At 23.4% G+C, this 16,364-nt stretch overlaps 1 protein-coding gene across 1 annotated transcript in view; it reads right to left on the reverse strand.

The window, feature by feature from the left end:
- Positions 1-10,561: 10,561 nt before the first annotated feature.
- Positions 10,562-16,364, reverse strand: part of LOC142504494 (uncharacterized) — a 7,787-nt gene continuing 1,984 nt past the window's right edge. Inside the window, exon 4 of the mRNA XM_075617348.1 lies at positions 10,562-10,710. Within this exon, the coding sequence (XP_075473463.1) occupies positions 10,562-10,710 (149 nt within the window). The remainder of the gene's footprint in view (positions 10,711-16,364) is intronic.

The raw sequence follows: 16,364 nt of genomic DNA on the forward strand, positions 1-16,364 counted from the left end.
AAGATTCGTGAGACCGTCTCATAAAAAATCTAATCTATTATTAATGTCTCTATGCATGTATCATGAGTATAATCGATTCTGTTAATAAAAAATTGAGAATTTAAGGATACTTTTATCTATACATATTATAAAAGTGTGAATCAAGGTCAAAGTTTTTCTATTGTGTATTGTCAACTTTGTCCTTAGTTTGTACACACAGTAAAAATTTAGTGAGGATGTTTTTGTCAAATCAGTTATTATGATAAGGACAAAATTGTCAAACTACATTTTTGTTAGATAATGATCAAGTTGCCAAAAAAGCCGAAACTTTAAAATTCTTTGATTTTTATTTTCTTGTAGATGAATTGAACAAACTTTTTTCACAAAAAATATTAATTTGAAAAGATTGAAATACCAAAATATATTGGTTTTATTTGCTTATAGATGAAGTGAAAAAAAATTTTCACAAAAAACTTAATTTGTAGATTTTTTCACAAAAAAGTTAATTTGTAAAAGATTAAAATAACAAAATTCTTTTGTTTTATTTTCTTGTAAATAAAGTGAAAATATTTTTTTCACAAAAACTTAGTTTATATAACGATATGATGTTAAATATATTTTGTTTTACGTTCATTAAGATTAATTATTTTAAAATGAAGAATTAAACTAATGAAGCCAAATAATTAAACTAATTTTGTTTTTGTTTTAACAAGGTTGGTGTCATGAGCAAGGTTCGATATTTAATTACATTTACAAAATGATACAATAATTATCAGATAAAAATATAGATAATCCTAATAAATATTTCATTGATATTTATTTTATCTATATTTCTTTGTCAAAAAGAAAGTCAGCTAATATTGTTCAAAGCCTTGGTTTATTATGAAATTTTAACGATATAAGATTGAATAATATATTTGTATTAATTTTAACTATGTTTTCCTCTTTTTAAAAGCTAGAAACTATAACAATTATTTTATGAGAGATTCTTGCAATTAACGAATGATTATTTTTATAAGAGATATATATTGACAAATCAGTTATAGTTTTTGTAACATTAAAAGATATATCTTTGAATGTAAATTTTTAAAATTATGATAAATAAATTTTTATAAAATTTATTCATTAGCAATACTCACTACTTCTCCATAGACAAAGTCAAAGTTATTTGGTTTTTATTTATTTGTAGATGAAGTTAACAAATGTTTTTCACAAAAATATTTGTTTGAATGTGATTTATTTTATTTTGTAGATTTATAATCTTTTGAATGATTTTTTATATGCAAGAAGTTTATCTTCAATTTGGTTTATTTCATCCTAGCCATTGCCCCCATGATAGGATGGATGGCCAAGATTTGCCCATGCATATATAGGACCCACTTTTTTTTTTGAAATTGTATGTGTGGCAAGATCTTACCCGTTGAAATGAAGTGAGGGTAGTGCCCACATAGGTAGGATCTCATTATGACTTTAATTTGGTGAGGAAATTTTTGTAAATCAATTATTATGATGATGTCAAGATTATCAATCTACGTAGCAAGGATCAAATTGCCAAGAAGATTGAAACTCCAAAATTCTTTGATTTTTATTTTCTTGTAGATGAATTGAACATATTTTTTTCCGCAAAATATTAATTTGAGAATATTGAAATGCAAAAAATCATGGGTTTTATTTGTTTATAGATGAAGCGAAAATAATTTTTTCCCAAAAAAATTAGTTTGTACAATATTGAAATACCAAAATTTTTTTGTTTTATTTGATTGTAAATATAGTGAATTTTTTTCCAAAAAAAACATAATTTGTGTAAGGACATGATATTAAATATCCTCTATTTTGCATTAATCGAGAATAATAAATTTAAAACGACGAATTAAAATAATGAAGCCAAATAATTAAATCATGTGGGTTGGTGTTATGAAGAAGGTTCGACGGTTAATTACATTTTACAAAAATGATACAAAACATTATTGGATATAGAAGAAAGATTATCTTATAAATATTTCGTGAGTATTTATTCTATCTATTTTTCTTTATAAAAAAATCCAACTAATATTTTTCAAAGCCTTAGTTTATTATTAAAATTTAACAATATATGATTGAATACATACAGTTTTATTAATTTTGACTATTTTTCGTTTTTGTAAAGATCAGAAACTATAATAATTACTTATTCGATGATCTTGCAATTGACGAAGATGTATTTTTATAAAGGATGGATATAAACCAATTATAGATTTATGTAATCTGAAATGACATATCTTTGAAGGTAAATTTTTAAAATTATTATGAATAAATCTTTACAAAAATTAGTCATTATTGCTCAATATTTCTCCTTGTGAGTTATGATTGATAATAAGAAAGGTCAATTTATTTGTTTTTATTTGCTTGTAGATGAAGTGAACATATATTTTTCACAAAATATTAAATTGAATATGATTTGTTTTATTTTGTAAACCTATAATCTTTTGAATGAGTTATATATGCAAGAAGTTTCTCAGAAAAAAAAATTAATATATACAAATTTAATACTTCCAATAATATAGTATGAAATATAAAAAAATATATGTTATCGTAATTTTGAATTTTTGTATTTAAATAACATATTGCATAAATATGTTATATCATTAAGAGTGAACACTTTTTGATAAATATAATAAAATATTAATTAAATCATATTTTGTCAGTTGTCTAGAAGATAGAGTAACCAAAATTCATTGATTTTATTTGCTTGTAGATTAAGTTAAAATATTTAATAAAAATAAATATAATTTGTAGAATAACGAAATAACAAAATTCTTTGTTTTATTTGCTTGATGAAACAAACTTTTTTTTTCTACAAAACACTTAATTTGTGTGGGAATTTGTAGAGGCATCAAATAGAGAAGAATATACATTTCTTCTCATAAGATTTGCTAATGAAAATGGCAAGAATATTGATTTTTCACAGAGAAGAAAAAACTGATGACAAAAAAAATCGTGAAAGTTGAAAATATAAAAGAAGAAAACATTTGACGCAATAATTTAATTTAAGGTTTAGAATATATTATCTATATTATATTTTTATTTTTCATAAATCAATAACACGTTGTAAAATAAGTGGTCAACGTTATGTATTATACTTTATTCTTCACTCAAATTTAATTTTAATAACTATTGTGATATCAATTTTATATTATGTTTTCTCCAATGTCTAATTTATACAAAATTATAATATTTATTACTACTATGTTTTTCAACAATTATTAATTTATTTAGATTGCGCTTGGATAAATTGATTTCAAATTTATGGATTAGAATTATAATTTTATTGTTAACAATGAAATAATATATCAAATATTGAATATACACATTACTTATTTACATATTATTATTTATATAAAGTAGAATAAATTTCAAATAACATTATTATTGGGTGGACTTGAAAAATATCATAATTAACATGAAATACTACTATATAAACATGAAATGAGTGGATTTGAAGTTTATGATGTTACTTCTCTAAATGACAAAAATACTATTTGAATGTATTGAAATCCATGGATTTGAAATCCTTCCATTCAAGAATAACCTTAGATTTATAACACATAAAATTTTTAAACAAATATCTTTTGCACTCATTTTATAATACATGTAGTACAAATTATATTACATTGAATTTCCTACGGATAATGCTAAAGATACAACCAATATATCGTACTGCGATATTTACAACAATTATATAGTGAGATTTTGTTATTATCTAATGAGATTTTATATTTAATTTATCATGAGATTTTGATAAATGAAATTTATATATTGATTTTTTGAATTATAATAATTATTGTACAAATTTGGTTGCACATGTAGCATTACTCATTTTCTATCGACTAATATAGCATAATCATTAATATATAATTTTTTGTAAATTAATCTCTTTTGATCTCATTTCTTTAACAACAATTATTGATAATAGAAATGTATTTTCACGTGCGTCGCACGTGTCTTTACCTAGTACATATAAAAGTGTGTATAATTGACATTGTTTTCCGGTTGTGCATTGACAAAAATACCCTTCATGCAAACTTGAACAAAATAAAACTTATTATTATTGTAATATAAAGATAAAAATAATAGGACATAAATGCCTCATTATTACTAATAATTAATTGACTTTTGCAAACTTGAACAAAATAAAACTTATTATTATTATAATATAAAGATAAAAATAATAGTACGTAAATGCCTCATCATTACTAATAATTAATTGACTTTAGAGCCTAATTGTAATGTATCTATATACCTACAAAATCTATATCTATCTACATCTATATACCTATAATCTATATACCTATAAAAGTATAAATAATGAGCAAAGTTTTTACATTGTGATTTTACTACATTGCTAAAAAATTATACATTGTTTGTATTAATTGCATGGGCATTGATGGAAAATCTATATAAAATTTAGGGATAAATTTGGGATATTGAATTTGTAATGTATTAATTATTTATTTAATTGATGCATTTATTTTTTTGAACTCATTAAACACATGAGGATCATAGTGTTTTATTTTTTAATAGAAAATTGTAAAATAAGAAATTTTGAAAATAATATTACATAAAAATTGAATATATATTTGATAATAAAAAATACATTAAAAAAATAATATTTTCTTCGTACATATCTCTTACAAAAAATATTAAAAGAATAGATTTTTTAATAAAAAAATATATTTTTCATTAGAAATATTAAAAGAATATATATTTAACTATTATATTTATAAAAGCGTAAAAAAAATAACAAAGTTTTTTATTGTAAATTTTCTATTATTTCTATGAATTGTGTGTTGTTAGATTAATTGCATGAAAATTTTCTACACAATCATTAAATACATGAGGATCATAATAGTGTTTTTATTTTTTAATAGAAAATTGTAACATAAGAAACTTTGAAAATAATGTTACATAAAAATTGAATAGATATTTGATAATAAAAATATATTAGAGAAATAACATTTTCTTGCTACATAATTATCAGAAAAAATATTAAAATAATATATTTTTAATTTTAAAAAATCTTTAAAAATATCAAAATAATATATATTTAACTATTATATTTATAAAAGTGTAAAACTAATAACAAAGTTTTTCATTGTAAATTTTCTACTATCCCCTTAAATTGTGTGTTGTTAGATTAATTGTATGAAAATTTTCTACACAATTTATGATAAATCTATTCATTAAAAATGAATATATGTTTGATAATAAAAATTATCTATATACCTACAAAAGTGTAGATAATTAGCCATGTTTTTCAATTGTCAAAAGATAAAAATGACCTCCTTATCAATACAAATCCAAAGATTCAATAAAGATATATTTGTAAATTTCTAATTGTTGTAAGTGTAAAAATGAAATATCAAAATTTTTCATTTATTCTACTTAATATATAATTAGTTAGTAGCCTAATTATTCCACATAATATATAATTAAATAATTAATAGTCTAACAAATGATAATGAATTATCACTACAATATACATTGATTGTAATAATTTATATCACTTTAAGAATAAAATGTAATTCCTATATTAATTTTCTCAAATAATCCATCTTTACACTAACTTTAAATATTTATCATTTTAATTTTCTTTCTACATGTTATTTTATGATTTTAATGCAATTTGTAATTATATTTTAGTGTAGTTTCTAATTAAGTAATAAATTATAGCATCACAAGAAGATATAAGAAAAAAATAATTATATATGCAATAGTACAAAAGGTAAAAAAGTTACGTGGGAGGTTAAATAATATTTAAATTGAATATTATATGTTATATTTTATTATCGGTATTATTATTTCATTTCATAATATTTTGATGAGTTAATCACAAATATTTTAAATTGATAATTATTTTTTCTTAGTGTGCTTCACTTATACTCTTAGCATAAAAATTAATAATTTTTCATGGATGACTCAAATAAGAAATTTGACCCACGAAATTGATCTATGACACCGTCTCACAAGAGTTTTTGTGGTTGATGTAATGAGAATCACCAGTTGTGCAAATAATATATACAAATTAGATTTTAAATGAGAGGAAGAAAATAATCTATCATTAATTTTCTATATTTTATGTTAAAATTCTAAATTTCTTTCTTTGTGATGCCTTTAAATTTGTATAGAGGAATATATAATTTTATCTATTTACAATTGTAAAACAATTAAGTTATGACAATTATATCACTTAAATTAATATGATATAATAAATTTTAAAATATGAAAAAAAAGTTAGACCATTATAAATATGACATTATAATCATTCATCTGACATCTCTAAAATATTTCTTATTATCATGAGTCGCAATTTGACCATCCCAATTAGTAATTAATAAGAATTGATTATCCATTGTTATTACTATCTCATTATTATTTATTATCTCATGCCTCACCATTTTGTGATGTTAATTTTTACTGTTTTAATTTAACAAAAAAAGAGGAAAAAGTTGAAGAAGTTAGGCACGATATAAATCTAATTTATTGATAATCTTCTAATAATAATCAATTGAATTGGAAAATATTATTATACTTAGGTAATTATAATTTATTCTAATTCAAATTTATTAACTTTTTAATGTCCAATATATATATAATTCATTAGTAGTGTACATGATTTTACTTTTCAAACGATAATAAGAAACATATTAAAATATAAATATATAGTGAAAACGAATTCAAATTTTCTGTTAACAGCTTCGAACCTTAGCAAATGTAATTCTAAAAAATGAGAGGATAATGAATATGATGATACATGATACTGAAGATTAATTTAGAGTTGTGATATTTTTTTCTCTTTTCTGAGATAGAATATTGATATTTCAATTATTAATTTAAGTAAATGAATCTCCATTTAATAAAATTGTTGGAAATGAAGTTTTCTTAGTTCACTGCTTTAAGCAAATATATATAGGGTAGGTATAGAAGGGGTTAGTGATGACAACTTTCCCTACGGGTTTGGGACCCTGCGAAAAAAACCCAAAACGGGGATGAGATCCCCGATTTTTTGGTTGAGGTTCGGGATCAGGTATTTTTTAAAATATCCGAAGTAATTCGGGACGGATATGAGCTTACTATCCCATCTCTGAACTCGCACTGCCCTGCCCTATTGTCATTTTTAGAAGGGGTGAATGGAGTATTTATTTATTTTATTTTTAATTCTTGTGTTTAAATATATTAATTTTTTTCTCAAAATACAATTTGTGTCCATAGATTTTCTGTAGCTAATGTAATGTTTATTATTTTTTTATATAATTTATTGATTAACAAAATGTAGGTTTGCGAAAGATTTCGAATTTACGATATTGGTTATAGTTTAGAATATAACTTAAAATGAAAAATTGTTGTCACATGTTCTTAATTCTTTCAAAATTATAACTTAATATTTTAACTCCTGCTGTCCTATGCCGGCAGAGAACATGCTTTGCCTTTGCCGACTTATTATCTACTCTCTTTTCCATGTGGAGTGCCAGTTTGGTAATGAAGTCGTTGACATCGAAATTTTATATTATTTATTTGATTGCGATATTTATTATTTGTTAGTATGTAATATTGTTAATATTTGTTTCAAATATCAAGTATTAGTGTTAAAAAAATTGACAGGTTGGACTGCAAATCACTTCAAGATGGAGCTGGTTGAAGTTTTCTCGACCAGTCGAATTTGCGGTCAGTCCTGTCTAGTCCCGTTTGATGGCGGGCCGCAATGGAATGAGCCACCCCGTTTGATAGCTCTGGCTGACGAGATACTATAATCCTTAGCGTCACATTGAAAAAAAATTTAAAAAATTATCTAAAAACAAAAATAATTTATTAAAATTGAAATTTGACAAAAACAAAGTATATACAAATTAGAAAACGACAAACATATTTAAAAAAATAAATAAAATTGACTTGACCTCAACAAATATAATTGTTTTTTCACAACCATGTCTCATTCTTCGTATTATTATTGGATTGGATAGTGAAACATATGAATCCGCTGCCGGCCCACCTCATGGTTGACTAGACCAAGTCCAACTTTGTTGACAGTAAAGACGGCAATTACAAGCTGCACAATAAGAAAAACCTTTGAATTTAAGTCATACACGTGATTCTGTACATCTGAAAATTTGGCGTCTTCAGACTGGATATCTTCATCTCTTCAAGCTGCACAATAAGAAAAACCTTTGAATTTAAGTCATACACGTGATTCTGTACATCTGAAAATTTGGCGTCTCAGTGAGCCCGATTGGTGAGTTTCTTGTTTATTTATATTTCCAATTCTGCAGCTACTTCAGATTCTCGATCTTTCATTGTTTGACTGAAGCAAATGCTGCTACCCGTGTTACTTTGTGTTCGTGAGATATAGCAAAATTTTAGATATCTTGTATGGAGTTATATGCTAGAGACGCGTCTTTATTTCCTTGAAAAGTTGGATGCTTTCTGAGATTTTTTTTTTTGTGTGAAATTTTTTAGGCTTCTGGCTTGCTTTCACTGATTGTAGAATGCTTGTACTGGAACAATGCCATCGATAAGTAGCCTATAAAAAATTGTTAAAAGTGCAAGTTTTGGATTCGAGTTGACCAAGCTCCATTTCTTTATATTTTTTCCCTACGAGAATTTTTGAATCACGGTCGGAATAAAACAATACAAATATGTCATTGATGAAATGATTAAGAGATGCATAATAAGTGCGATAAAATAGAGATAAATCTATCTATCTATACATATTATAAAAGTGTGAATCAAGGTCAAAGTTTTTCTATTGTGTATTGTCAACTTTGTCCTTAGTTTGTACACACAGTAAAAATTTAGTGAGGATGTTTTTGTCAAATCAGTTATTATGATAAGGACAAAATTGTCAAACTACATTTTTGTTAGATAATGATCAAGTTAAAATTCTTTGATTTTTATTTTCTTGTAGATGAAATTGAACAAACTTTTTCACAAAAAATATTAATTTGAAAAGATTGAAATACCAAAATATATTGGTTTTATTTGCTTATAGATGAAGTGAAAAAAAAATTTTCACCAAAACTTAATTTGTAGATTTTTTCACAAAAAAGTTAATTTGTAGAAGATTAAAATAACAAAATTCTTTTGTTTTATTTTTTGTAAATAAAGTGAAAATATTTTTTTCACAAAAACTTAGTTTATATAACGGTATGATGTTAAATATATTTTATTTTACGTTCATTAAGATTAATTATTTTAAAATGAAGAATTAAACTAATGAAGCCAAATAATTAAACTAATTTTGTTTTTGTTTTAACAAGATTGGTGTCATGAGCAAGGTTCGATATTTAATTACATTTACAAAATGATACAATAATTATCAGATATAAATATAGATAACCCTAATAAATATTTCATTGATATGTATTTTATCTATATTTCTTTGTCAAAAAGAAAGTCAACTAATATTGTTCAAAGCCTTGGTTATTATGAAATTTAACGATATAGATTGAATAATATATTTGTATTAATGTTAACTATATTTTCCTCTTTTAAAGGCTAGAAACTATAACAATTATTTTATCAGAGATTCTTGCAATTAAACGAATGATTATTTTTATAAGAGATATATATTGACAAATCAGTTATAGTTTTTGTAACATTAAAAGATATATCTTTGAATGTAAATTTTTAAAATTATGATAAATAAATTTTATAAAATTTATTCATTAGCAATACTCACTACTTCTCCATAGACAAAGTCAAAGTTATTTGGTTTTTATTTATTTGTAGATGAAGTTAACAAATGTTTTTCACAAAAATATTTGTTTAAAATGTGATTTATTTTATTTGTAGATTATAATCTTTTGAATGATTTTTTATATGCAAGAAGTTTATATTCAATTTGGTTTATTTCATCCTAGCCATTGCCCCATGATAGGATGGATGGCCAAGATTTGCCCATGCATATATAGGACCCACTTTTTTTTTTGAAATTGTATGTGTGGCAAGATCTTACCCGTTGAAATGAAGTGAGGTAGTGCCCACATAGGTAGGATCTCATTATGACTTTAATTTGGTGAGGAAATTTTTGTAAATCAATTATTATGATGATGTCAAGATTATCAATCTACGTAGCAAGGATCAAATTGCCAAGAAGATTGAAACTCCAAAATTCTTTGATTTTTATTTTCTTGTAGATGAATTGAACATATTTTTTTCCGCAAAATATTAATTGAGAATATTGCAATACAAAAAATCATGGGTTTTATTTGTTTATAGATGAGCGAAAATAATTTTTGTTGATGAAGATAATATTGTAATTGCCGTCTTTACTGTCAACAAAGTTGGACTTGGTCTAGTCAACCATGAGGTGGGCCGGCAGCGGATTCATATGTTTCACTATCCAATCCAATAATAATACGAAGAATGAGACATGGTTGTGAAAAAAACAATTATATTTGTTGAGGTCAAGTCAATTTTATTTTATTTTTTTAAATATGTTTGTCGTTTTCTAATTTGTATATACTTTGTTTTTGTCAAATTTCAATTTTAATAAATTATTTTTGTTTTTAGATAATTTTTTAAATTTTTTTCAATGTGACGCTAAGGATTATAGTATCTCGTCAGCCAGAGCTATCAAACGGGGTGGCTCATTCCATTGCGGCCCGCCATCAAACGGGACTAGACAGGACTGACCGCAAATTCGACTGGTCGAGAAAACTTCAACCAGCTCCATCTTGAAGTGATTTGCAGTCCAACCTGTCAATTTTTTTAACACTAATACTTGATATTGAAACAAAATATTAACAATATTACATACTAACAAATAATAAATATCGCAATCAAATAAATAATATAAAATTTCGATGTCAACGACTTCATTACCAAACTGGCACTCCACATGGAAAAGAGAGTAGATAATAAGTCGGCAAAGGCAAAGCATGTTCTCTGCCGGCATAGGACAGCAGGAGTTAAAATATTAAGTTATAATTTTGGAATTAAGAACATGTGACAACAATTTTTCATTTTAAGTTATATTCTAAACTATAACCAATATCGTAAATTCGAAATCTTTCGCAAACCTACATTTTGTTAATCAATAAATTATATAAAAAAATAATAAAACATTACATTAGCTACAGAAAATCTATGGACACAAATTGTATTTTGAGAAAAAAAAATTAATATATTTAAACACAAGAATTAAAAATAAAATAAATAAATACTCCATTCACCCCCTTCTAAAAATGACAATAGGGCAGGGCAGTGCGAGTTCAGAGATGGGATAGTAAGCTCATATCCGTCCCGAACTACTTCGGATATTTTAAAAAATACCTGATCCCGAACCTCAACCAAAAAATCGGGGATCTCATCCCCGTTTTGGGTTTTTTTTCGCAGGGTCCCAAACCCGTAGGGAAAGTTGTCATCACTAACCCCTTCTATACCTACCCTATATATATTTGCTTAAAGCAGTGAACTAAGAAAACTTCATTTCCAACAATGTTTATTAAATGGAGATTCATTTACTTAAATTAATAATTGAAATATCAATATTCTATCTCAGAAAAGAGGAAAAAAATATCACAACTCTAAATTAATCTTCAGTATCATGTATCATCATATTCATTATCCTCTCATTTTTTTAGAATTACATTTGCTAAGGTTCGAAGCTGTTAACAGAAAATTTGAATTCGTTTTCACTATATATTTATATTTTAATATGTTTCTTATTATCGTTTGAAAAGTAAAATCATGTACCTACTAATGAATTATATATATATGGACATTAAAAAGTTAATAATTTGAATTAGAATAAATTATAATTACCTAAGTATAATATATTTTCCAATTCAATTGATTATTATTAGAAGATTATCAATAATTAGAATTTATATCGTGCCTAACTTCTTCAACTTTTTCCTCTTTTTTTGTTAAATTAAAACAGTAAAAATTAACATCACAAAATGGTGAGGCATGAGATAATAAATAATAATGAGATAGTAATAACAATGGATAATCAATTCTTATTACTTACTAATTGGGATGGTCAAATTGCGACTCATGATAATAAGAAATATTTTAGAGATGTCAGATGAATGATTATGATGTCATATTTATAATGGTCTAACTTTTTTTTCATATTTTAAAATTTATTATATCATATTAATTTAAGTGATATAATTGTCATAACTTAATTGTTTTACAATTGTAAATAGATAAAATTATCTATTCCTCTATAAAATTTAAAGGCATCACAAAGAAAGAAATTTAGAATTTTAACATAAAATATAGAAAATAATGATAGATCATTTTCTTCCTCTCATTTAAAATCTAATTTGTATATATTATTTGCACCAACTGGTGATTCTCATTACATCAACCACAAAAACCTCTTGTGAGACGGTGTCATAGATCAATTTCGTGGGTCAAATTTCTTATTTGAGTCATCATGAAAAATATTAACTTTTATGCTAAGAGTATACGTGAAGCACACTAAGAAAAATAATTATCAATTAAAATATTTGTGATTACTCATCAAATATTAGGAAAATGAAATAATAATACCGCTAATAAAATATAACATATAATATTCAATTTAAAATATTATTTAACCTTCCCACATAACTTTTTTACCTTTGTACTATTGCATATATAATTATTTTTTTTTATATCTTATTGTGATGCTATAATTTATTACTTAATTAGAAACTACACTAAAATAATTACAAAACTTGCATTAAAATCATAAAATAACATGTAGAAAGAAATTAAAATGATAAATATTTAAAGTTAGTGTAAAGATGGATTATTTTGACGAAAATTAATATAGGAATTACGTTTTTATCTTAAAGTGATATAAATTATTACAATCAATGTATATTGTAGTGATAATTCATTATAATTTGTTAGACTATTAATTATTTAATATATATATGTGGAATAATTAGGCTTACTAAACTAATTATATATTAGTAGAATAAATAAAAATTTTGATATTTCAATTTTTACACTTACAACAATAGAAATTTACAAAATATATCTTTATTGAATCTTTGGATTTGTATTGATAAGAGGTCATTTTTATCTTTTGACAATTGAAAAACATGGCTAATTATCCTACACTTTTGTAGGTATATAGATGAATTTTTATTATCAAACCATATATTCATTTGTACTGAAATAGATTTATCATAAATTGTGTAGAAAATTTTCATTACAATTAATCTAAAACACCCTAATTTCAAGGGGATAGTAGAAAATTTACAATGAATAAACTTTGTTATTTAGTCTTTTCCACTTTTATATAAATATAGAATAGTTAAAATATATTATTTTGATATTTTAAAGATTGTTATTAAAAGTTCAAAAATATATTATTTTAATATTTTTTCTGATAATTATGTAGCAAGAAAAGTGTTTGTCTCCTAATATATTTTTATTATCAAATTCTATTCAAATTTTATGTAACATTATTTTCAAAGTTTCTTATGTTACAATTTTCTATTAAAAAATATAAACACTATATGATACTCATGTATTTAATGATTGTGTAGAAAATTTTCATGCAATTAATCTACCAACACACAATTCATAGAAATAATATAAAATTTACAATAAAAACTTTGTATTTTTTTTACGCTTTTATAAATATAATAGTTAAATAATCTTCTTTTAATATTTTAATGAAAAATATATTTTTTTATTAAAAAATCTATTCTTTTAATATTTTTTGTAAGAGATATGTACGAAGAAAATATTATTTTTTAAGTATTTTTTAGTATCAAATATCTATTCAATTTTTATGTAATATTATTTTCAAAATTTCTTATTTTACAATTTTCTATTAAAAAATAAACACTATGATCCTCATGTGTTTAATGAGTTCAAAAAATAAAATGCATCAATTAAATAAATAATCAATACATTACAAATTCAATATCCCAAATTTATCCCTAAATTTTATATAGATTTTCCACCAATGCCCATGCAATTAATACAAACAATGTATAATTTTTAGCAATGTAGTAAAATCACAATGTAAAAACTTTGCTCATCATTTATACTTTTATAGGTATATAGATTATAGGTATATAGATGTAGATAGATATAGATTTGTAGGTATATAGATACAGTACAATTAGGTTCTAAAGTCAATTATTATTAGTAATGATGAGGCATTTACGTCCCTATTAGTTTTATCTTTATATTATAATAATAATAAGTTTTATTTGTTCAAGTTTGCAAAAGTCAATTAATTATTAGTAATGATGAGGCATTTATGTCCTATTATTTTATCTTTATATTACAATAATAATAAGTTTATTTTGTTCAGTTTGCATGAAGGGTATTTTTTGTCACTGCACAATCGGAAAACAATGTCAATTATACACACTTTTATATGTACTAGGTAAAGACACGTGCGACGCACGTGAAAAGACATTTCTATTATCAATAATTGTGTTAAAGAAATGGGATCAAAAGAGATTAATTTCAAAAAATATATATTAATGATTATGCTATATTAGTTCGATAGAAAATGAGTAATGCTACATGTGCAACCAAATTTGTACAATAATTCTTATAATTCAAAAAAATCAATACATAATTTCATTTATCAACATCTCATGATAAATTAATATAAAATCTCACTATATAACTTGTTGTAAATATCGCAGTACGATATATTGGTTGTATCGTTAGCATTATCCGTAGGAAATTCAATGTAATATACTTTGTACTACATTTATTATAAAATGAGTGCAAAAGATATTGTTTAAAAATTTTATGTGTTATAAATCTAAGGTTATTCTTGAATGGAAGGATTTCAAATCCATGGATTTCAATACATTCAAATGTATTTTTGTCATTTAGAGAAAGTAACATCATAAACTTCAAATCCACTCATTTCATGTTTATATAGTAGTATTTCATGTTAATTATGATATTTTTCAAGTCCACCCAATAATAATGTTATTTGAAATTTTCTACTTTATATATAATAATATGTATATTCAATATTTGATATATTATTTCATTGTTAACAAAAATTATAATTCTAATCCTAAATTTGAAATCAATTTATCCAAGCGCAATCTAAATAAATTAATAATTGTTGAAAACATAGTAGTAATAAATATTATAATTTTGTATAAATTAGACATTGGAGAAAACATAATATAAAATTGATATCACAATAGTTATTAAAATAAATTTATAGAAGAATAAAGTATATAATAACGTTGACCACTTATTTTACAACGTGTTATTGATTTATGAAAATAAAAATATAATATAGAATAATATTCTAAACCTTAAATTAAATTATTGCGTCAAAGTTTTCTTCTTTTATATTTTCAACTTTCACGATTTTTTTTGTCATCAGTTTTTTCTTCTCTGTGAAAAATCAATATTCTTGCCATTTTCATTAGCAAATCTTATGAGAAGAAATGTATATTCTTCTCTATTTGATGCCTCTACAAATCCCCACACAAATTAAGTGTTTTGTAGAAAAAAAAAGTTTGTTTCATCAAGCAAATAAAACCAAAGAATTTTGTATTCGGTATTCTACAAATTATATTTATTTTTTTGTAATATTTTTAACTTAATCTACAAGCAAATAAAATCAATGAATTTTGGTTACTCTATCTTCTAGACACTGACAAAATATTTAATTAATATTTTTATATATTTATCAAAAAGTGTCAACTCTTAATCATATAACAATTTATGCAATTTATTTAAATACAAAATTCAAATTACGATAACATATTTTTTTTATATTCATATTATATTATTGTGAAGTATTAAATTTGTATATATTAATTTTTTTTCTGAGAAACTTTGCATATAACTCATTCAAAAGATTATAGGTTTACAAAATAAAACAAATCATATTCAATTTAATATTTTTGAAAAATATTGTTCACTTCATCTACAAGCAAATAAAACAATATAATTTGACCTTTCTTATTATCAATCATAACTCACAAGGAGAAATATTGAGCAATAAGACTAATTTTTGTAAAGATTTATTCATATAATTTTAAATTTACCTTCAAAGATATGTCATTTCAATTACATAAATCTATAATTTTTTATATCCATCCTTTATAAAAATACATCTTCGCAATTGCAAGATCATCGAATAAGTAATTATTATAGTTTCTGATCTTTACAAAAACGAAAAATAGTCAAAATTAATAAACTGTATGTATTCAATCATATATTGTTAAATTTTAATAATAAACTAAGGCTTTGAAAAATATTAGTTGGATTTTTTTATAAGAAAAATAGATATAAAAATACTCACGAAATATTTATAAATAATCTTTCTTCTATATCCAATAATGTTTGATCATTTTGTAAAATGTAAAATTAACCGTCGAACCTTCTTCATAACATCAACCCACATG

This window comes from Primulina tabacum, chromosome 9 (genome assembly GCF_025594145.1).
Source record: "Primulina tabacum isolate GXHZ01 chromosome 9, ASM2559414v2, whole genome shotgun sequence".
NCBI classification, from domain to species: domain Eukaryota; kingdom Viridiplantae; phylum Streptophyta; class Magnoliopsida; order Lamiales; family Gesneriaceae; genus Primulina; species Primulina tabacum.